At 40.6% G+C, this 8,612-nt stretch overlaps 1 protein-coding gene across 1 annotated transcript; it reads left to right on the top strand.

Annotated features, from left to right (window-relative positions):
- Positions 1 to 5,785: 5,785 nt before the first annotated feature.
- Positions 5,786 to 8,510, top strand: LOC141647600 (APO protein 4, mitochondrial-like). The gene is made up of 2 exons (XM_074455855.1): positions 5,786 to 6,183; positions 7,554 to 8,510. The coding sequence occupies exons 1-2, from the start codon at positions 5,897 to 5,899 to the stop codon at positions 8,293 to 8,295; spliced, it is 1,029 nt and encodes a 342-aa protein (XP_074311956.1). The 5' UTR covers positions 5,786 to 5,896; the 3' UTR covers positions 8,296 to 8,510.
- The last annotated feature ends 102 nt before the right edge of the window (positions 8,511 to 8,612 follow it).

Genomic DNA, 8,612 nt, shown 5'->3' with positions numbered 1-8,612 from the left:
CAATAAGCCGCATGTGTTCTTGTAGCCATATCTAGCATAAGAACAATTAGCAGTGGTTGAAGTTAGAATACGTAGAGTAAAGACCCACCTCAGGTAATAAAAAAAAAATTGGGCGTGAATAGTAAACAGCGTCCGGAAAAAAAGAAAAAAAAACTTGGCCGTGAACAGTAACGCGTGAGGAAAACGTGAATAAAAAAAGAAGAAGAAAAAAAACTGACCTGGAGTAACAGGGGGCTACCGCTAAACGGAGCCTCTGGATTATGTCGGAGAGTATCAAGACAATGAAGAGTTTCAGCTAATACCAGAGGCATAGAAGAGCTATCATTCCGCATTTGTCTCACCACTATAATTAAACAACCGTGACCCATGGTACTTGAGGAAGAGACAAACATATACCGATTCAGCAAGCATAATACCAATGCTCTATTCCTATATCGGAAATCAATGACAGTCCTGGGATAGTTAGGGGCTGTAAAATAAGCAATTAACCGATAAAGATTCACCTTACGACCATCAAGAAAGTTTTCTAAATTGGTAGTAATCCCTAGATAGTCGCTAAAGTCTTGCGATAAATCTGATTCCAAGTTGGGGAGAGCAGGAGGGGATTGAAAAGATAAACCCATAATGGCACTAAATTCTTCAGGCATAGGACAAATCTCGCGATGCCCAAATCGAAAAACATGTAAATCAGAATCTCAGAATGAAGCAGCTGCTCGTAAGAAATTCCATGAAATTTTTACCTGTCTCAAAGATTGCAACAGAGTTCCGAGCTGAATACCATTTACATACATCTTCTCGTTTTCGGTCAAATTGCGAAGTCATACGTGTAAATCTTTCTCAAAATTAGGAGACATCTTGGATTGAATTAATTATGTTGAAAAAGAAGGCTAGCGCATAGAGCTATTTATACATGAGTCATGGATATCCCAGAGAAAGAACAGAAAACTGGCGCTCCCAGACAGTACAAGATTATGATTACTTACTCTCCTCCCAATTATACTTCTCCTGGATCATAAAATACTAGCAAACAAAAATAGCTTTGTTGTACTTTGTTTAGAAAAGTGTTGTTCTTTTAAGACAACTTTTTAATAAAAGTTTTCCTATTTGCAAAAGGAAAGGTTAAAGGATAAATATTATATTAATTAATTTTACTTGTCCATTGGATAATAAATACATACATGAAAAAGCACATTCAAATCTGTACTTTAGACATAATTTTAGTAACAATGTGCATTTGTCATTTTTCATTAATGTCTTTTGTCATCAACTTGTCAATATATTCAAATAATTATTTTCAGTTTCGCCCACCCGCGAAATTAGATCCCGCTCGCCCGCGGAATTAATCATAATCTAGCTTTGTTCACCTGCGAAGTTAAGCAAATCTTGTTTCCGTTCACCTGCGGAATAATAATATAAAATCCAGTTTCGTTCACTTGCGAGACTAAGCAAATCCAGTTTCGTTCCTTTGCGAAGCTAAGCAATCTTGTTTCCGTTCACCTGCGGAATAATAATAAAAAAAAATCAGCCTTGTTCACCTGCGAGACTAAGCAATCCAGCTTTGTTCACCTGCAAAGCTAAGCAATTAATTTCCGTTCACCTGCGGAGTCATTTTAAAAATCCAGTTTCGTTCACCTGCGAGACTAAGCATTTAGGTTCCATTCACCTGCGGAGTCATTTTAAAAATCCATTTTCGTTCACCAGCGGGACTAAGCATTTAGGTTCCGTTCACCTGCGGAGTCATTTTAAAAATCCAGCTTCGTTCACCTGCGAAGCTAAGCAAGTCCAAGAAATCAGAAGCAAAGTTTCGCTTCTCCAAGACTCACTTACTCCAGACGGGTAATATAAGAGGCCTAAGTACGTTTCTTAATCTTTATCTGTCCCGACCGGACTACTTTGACCTTTGTCTTACTCAGACTCGGCTAAAGTGGGGGCTTCTGTAGACACCTCAAAATGTCTGATAGCCTTTTGAACACCCGATGATAAGGCCTTTATTTAATTCGAAATGAAACTTACTTGAATTTGATATAAGGATATTTATGCTCAAAATCGTCCCAAAAACAACCATTTTATTACCCGGTCCACTTCGACCACTTACTACATTCATAGCTCATTTATTCAATTCTAATAATTGCACCTTTATAATTTGTCAGTTAGCATTTTACGGCACGAAATCGTAAATAATAATGAGGAGTTACACATTTTTATAGGACGTGCTCAAGATGATATTTAATCGGACCTAATACGTAAATAAGGCACTTAACCTTATAACTTTTAAGTCCCTTTCTTTTACGGAGTAGTAAATTAGTTTGACCCAAATCGACTACATTCGGTTTCGATCCAAGACAAAGCCCAACATCATGGACGTCTAATAACCGAATAAGGATTTTAATCTTCTTAGTAATGCAACAACGGAGGAATTAGCATGTGAGATATGTTGCTAGCTTTGTATCTTCATTAGGATTGCAATTTGTCAAATATTATATTAATATTAAGATGAGATTTGTCAACAAGATAAGAAAATGGCACATGCAATAAAGAAAGAGGAGTCTGTACGTGTTCAAAGACATCACGTAGCATACGATTGCTTTGATTAGAAAGACTACAAGAACTCTATCTCACAAAAGTCTCATATCTCGTGAAACACTTGGTTCTAACTAGTATAAATACTCCCCTTTGCACCCTTATTCGGGACAGAAAATACACACGGAAAATTAACGGAAAAATTATTATTATCATACAACCTCTCACAAAATACTACCTTTCTATACAAAATACCGTTCCATACATTGATCCTATTTTGAGCATAAAGACGCCCTAAAGTCAATTCAAGTAAGCTAATTGTCGAACGTCGTATCCAGGCAGGCCTGAAGGTGTCATATTTTACTCCTTATTTTGCTATTGTCATAATCTAATTTGTTTGTTTATATTATTTGTAAATAGTCTAACTTAGTTAATCCACCCACGTAAATAATTTTTATAGTCCTGTATAAAATCGTTTTAAAACCTTTTTTTATTGTTAATTTCGTTAAATATATAATATTATAAATAAATAGTAGAGGCCGCCAGTTTGATGGGCGGTCCGGGTGCCTAACACCTTCCTTGACCGTACCTTTACCCCCCGAATCCGCAATCTTTGGTTCAGACCAGAGTAGCGGATCAGTCCCCATACCAAAGATCAAAATGGCTTTTCCTTTAAAATTATTTTTTTGTATGTTTTTTTATAAAACCTACTGGCGACTCCTCCATCCTCCATACCTATTATTTATTTCAAAAAAGGATATTTTTTTCGAGATCTCACACTATGTATCTTTTCGATTGTTAACACTTGGATGGTGACTCGTGATGGAGTTGTGTTTTGATAGTTATATCCTCCTGTTGTGTGTTGATAGTTATATTCGCGAGAGGAGCGGATGATGATGATTAGTCGGCATGGGAGGGTGGATGACATGTTAGGGGTGATATAACAACCCGACCCACCACCGTCGTAACACAACCTCAAAAAGATGAGATGTGTACCTTTGGGCCCATTATTTGTCCTCACTTAAGCCCAAACGTACAAGGCCTTGTACTAAGTGGTGGGTGGAATCCTTTATAAACATATCACAAGCTCCATATTTTCCCGATATGGGACAACTTACTCTCAATCATCTCTTGGGGTGTTACAAACTCCCCTACTTAAATACAACAACGTCCTCGTTGTGCCCGGAGGCTGACCGCAGCCAAGCCCAGAATCATCCCCCGCTAGGTGTGTGACCCAGGTACTCCCGACCACTTGCTCTGATACCATTTATAATAACCCGACCCACCACCGTCGTAACGCAATCTCAATAAGATGAGATGTGTACCTTTGGACCATTATTTGTCCTCACTTAAGCCCAAAAACACAAGGCCTTGTTACTAAATGGTGGGTGGAAGCCCTTATAAACATATCACAATCCTCATATTTTTCCGATGTGGGACAACTCAATCTCATAACCTCAAGGGGTGTTACAGGTGAAGTCTAAGGATATGGTTATGGTGGTTCTTGTCGGGTTGGGTTGTTAGTCACCTTGGCTTAGAGTATACTTTCGGGGTGTGGGAGGCGATGAGTCGAACTTCGGGAACAAAGTTCCTTTTTAAGGGGGGAAGACTGTAATAGCCGCCCTGTTAGGGACCCGTTGACTGCCTGTTGACTAACCTTAGACCACCCTAGACACATGTTTGACCTCTTGGAATCTTTATACTATCGGCCTTGCGTCTTAGTAACCTTTGGGGGTTAGGAACTCGATATAGTGTAGGCTACTCGATCGAGTAGTCTTGTGACTCGATCGAGTAGAGGCCACTCGATCGAGTAGGCTCCATACTCGATCGAGTATGACGGGTTCAGCGTTAAGATATATATCGTGAAGTCGTAAACCCAAATCAATTTTTCATTTTCATTTCTCCTAAACCTAGATCGACGACACTCTTTCTCCCTCATCACCCTTTTGAGTCCCTCACTCTTGGAGTCTACCTTGGGGACGGAGGCTCGAGTCGGGTTGCGGTCTTGTCGCCGGTATACCAGGCATAGGTAAGTCATCATCATCATCATCCTTAGGTTTCGTTTGTGGTTATGGTTGTTAGTAATAAGGGTACGTCTTTGTTGTTAGGTGTGGTAGGTGGTTGTCTTGCAATCATAGGGATGTGATGCTAGCTGTGGATCGCTAAATGTAGGTTTTTCTACTCAACTGTTGATTAGTGGCGATGTGTATTGCGTGGTAATTCCGATTGTATTGTGGTTTTGGTTGTAATTGTATGTGGTTCGCGAGGTGCGCCCTCCGCTGAGTAGAGTCATATTCGGGTATGGCTTATGTCCTTGTTCCGCCCCTTGCGGTTCCCGTCACAAGGGGGATGTGCACATTAATGGTCATTGGGTTATTCGCTCTATGGTTTTGAGCGGGGCTTAGGTGGTAAGGCTGCGGTCCCCACTGACGGTGTGAAATACATGTTGCGATGGGTATTCTGGCAGGTCTACACACTTTAGTGTGTAGACAGGTGATTGGTGATGAACTGGAATTGGACGTTTGTGCTTGTGTTATACCATGTTTCGTATGATGTTCTTCAGTTAATGACCTTGTGTGGTTTTGTCTGTGTTTCTTTCTTGTTATGTGTCTGCGGTGATCCATTATGATGAGCAGTCAATCTTAGCAGATGTTGATATATGGAGCTTATCTGGGTGCGTTGGAGGGACGTGTCTTTCACCGAGTCTTGGCATGGAGTAGTATCACCATAGTTGTTTTGTTTCATCAGTTGTATCCTCCTTTTGTTGAGTTAAAGCTTGTAATTAATTTTGATAGTTCTTTTATTGACGTTGTGATATACTATTCCTCGGGCAACCGAGATGGTAACGCCGATATCTACTAGGGAAGATCTTGTTAAGGCTCCTTGGTAGATGAGGGTGTTATACACATGGTCTAAACAGATCCCAAGATCCATTGCAATTCCTAACCCCGATCTGTAGCCCGCTCATTAACATCTCCATTCCCAATCTGGGTGGTCAAACATTCGGGCCAACGACTGGGTTTGGCGGACTTGAGCTGAGCCAAGTCGGGAATCAACACGGGCCGGGCGGGGCCTGGTGGAGATGGACCCGGAACCGGTCTGGGGTAGGGTCAAAGGACGGGTCCGGGTTGGGAACTTGAGGGTAGGTCGAGGGCAGGATGGGTAGAATTTGCTCGACCCGGGTCCGGCCGGGGCCGTATGTTTGACCACCAGTCCACCACTACCAACCTACCTATACAAGAAGTACCATTATTCTCACTTTCACAGATGAACGAAATCCGGTGATGGACCCTTTTACACAAACGGCTGTATCCTTGTGTTGATCAAAATTCCGACACTCCAATTTGGATTGCTTCTTCTATCTCAACACTAATCAATGGCATTAATCAGACCCATAAACTGGGTTCAAATCACGAACAACACCCTTATTTCATCTAATTTATACAATTATGAAATGGGAATGAGAAGACAAAGATGGTATTGTGCAAACAACATGAGCAAGGAAGATTTAAAGAATCTCATCAAGAGCAGAATTCAAAACAGATCTCATTTTAACCCACCTAGATCAATGCTCCCTCTTGCTCAACAAGTTCTTCAAGCTCGTTCTCAACTCATTTTTGGTGTTTCTACTCTCCTCCGTGCCTTTCCTGTGCTTACTTGCAAGTATGTTTCTGTTTTTCAAGTTATTGTTGGTGTTTTGTGTTTTTATGAGTTGGGGTTTTCGAGATTTTCATGTTTTTTTGGGTTTTAATGCTGTATCCGAATCCCTTACACCGCAATTTGCGGGAGCTATTGAGGCATTGAGGTAATGTTGTTATTGTATGCTTGATATCCCATCTGCGAGTTTGAAGGTATTAGGTGAAAGGAGGGACTTTCGTGTTCCATGGAGAACTATAGTTGTAGATGACATCCATTGATGGGCAATGCAGTTATCTATACATTACGTAGAAGGACTGAAGGAGGGAATTTTGTGCCCAATAGATTGTTGCATAGCTTTGATGTTCCGTATAATTGAAAACACTTAGTTTGGATCACATGGTAAATGGGTTGGTGACTGTCTCATATATGTTTTTGTGAATGAAAAAAAGGGAAATGCATCTATTGTGTACCAGGGGCGTACGAGTTTATGAGGGTAAGAGCTTATGTATGCTTGGTGTATGTTAGATTTTGCAAAGTTATGTTGACACTGTGAGTGTGGGGAGATGTGTAGGATATTGTACGCCGGGTGTGTGGAATAGAATGCTTTCTATGAGAGTGTGAATGAGTATGCTTGGTGAATTGTTAGAACTCGCATTGATTTGGTGCCACTAAGTGTGAAGGCGATGTGTAAGATACTGTGCGTCTTGTTGGGATTCTTATTAGTATTGATCATGATTACCTCGTTCATAGAAGGCTAGGGATGAAGAACATTATTTGGGATATAAGAGCATACCTTGCTAAAACATACGATAGAATTGACAAAATTTATACTCTTCATCCCGTCGACAAATGATAGTAAATGACGTCATCTATTTGCTTAATTGTTTTACCTACTAAATTGTGATATCATGCTGTGCTCGGTAATGTTTTCAGAAATTTGAATAGTGATATCTATGCTACTCAGATAAAAGTGGAAATGACGATCTTGTATTTACTTCTGCGTTGTAAATGCCAACCCACCTCATATAACTTGTAACCAGCTGGTTGCCAAAACAAATATATCCGCATATAACTTAACTAAGACCAAGTGTGTAAAAAGTATATTACCTTGCTTTCCCGTGTTCTTCCGCACCTCAGCACTATTTGCTGGCCAAATTTCAAAATATCGTTCTTCATAACTAAGCTGTCTAGGTAGCACTTCTGGTTTGTAAAGTAGCAGTTGATTGATGCAATTGGCTATGCAATTTTTTATCTTGGGTCATCCACCCATCTGGAAATAGTCTGTCTTTGTTTGATATAGGGCTAAGGCTGCGTAGAGAGGACCCCCCTTACCTCGTAATGTTGTTCTTGTCTACCCTTTTTGGGCCTCTTCTGATGACTGCAATTGCATTCAGGTTCTGTCCGGAAATATATGTTGGTGAGACAGGTCATCTAATTCAAAGTTGCGGGGGTTATAAGAGACTAGATAAGAAGCACCTTCATGAATGGACTAGGGCAAGTCTACAAGATATACTTGTTCCTGTAGAAACTTTCCATCTGGGTAGCAGGGTCCAAGATGTAATCGAACACCGCCAAAGATTTAACTTTGACCGTGTTCCAGCTGTTGTTGAACTATGCCATCAGGCTGGAACTCATCTAGAAGATCCAAATCTTCAATACTCAAACGCATCATCGAGACTCATAATAGACCGTACATCTATCAAAGCCGACTCCTTGTCAACAGACGAGTTGAAAGTTATTGGAACAAGAACATTGAAAGCGTGGGAAATGCTTAGAAAAGGTGTCGAAAAACTATTGTTAGTTTACCCAGCAAAGGTTTGTAAACGATGTTTGGAGGTCCATGTGGGACCTTCGGGCCATATGACCCGCCTTTGTGGAGTATTTAAGTATCAAAAAAAGGAGAATCACTTTTGGCAGAAGGCCCACGTAGATGATCTGGTGCCACCTAAGATTGCGTGGTGTCGTAGGCCACAGGATCCTCCAGTCCTTCTGAATGAAGGGCGGAACTACTATGGACGTGCACCTGCTGTGGTGGACCTGTGCTGTAAGGCAGGCGCTACACCACCTGTCAAGTATATTTGTATAATGAAAGTTCAGGGTATGACAAAACCACCTCTTGACAAGGTTTCCGGCTAAACCAATATCTTCATTTCTTCTAGATCTTTGATTACTGGAAGAACAGTTTTTTTTTGGAGTAAAGAGAGAACATAACAGTTTTGATGCAGATGGGTTTCGCCCTGAGTTATTGTATACTACTGCTCAACGAGTTTACTAATTCTGCTGAAAGAAAGGGTGTACGACAATGGTTGTCCATGACTTTGCTTAACAGGTTGCCTAAAAACCGAATTGGCTACTTTAGTGAGGTTTCATTTTCAATGGATGATTGGTGCGAAGTTCTGGTGATAAAAATGGGCATGTTTGTGAAATCTGAATGAGTAAACCAAGTGGGGTTT

The sequence above is a fragment of the Silene latifolia genome, chromosome 3 (assembly GCF_048544455.1).
Source record: "Silene latifolia isolate original U9 population chromosome 3, ASM4854445v1, whole genome shotgun sequence".
In the NCBI taxonomy this organism is placed as follows: Eukaryota; Viridiplantae; Streptophyta; class Magnoliopsida; order Caryophyllales; family Caryophyllaceae; genus Silene; species Silene latifolia.
The sequence above is the reverse complement of the archived record's forward strand: the minus strand, read 5'-3'. Positions and strand labels throughout refer to the sequence as shown.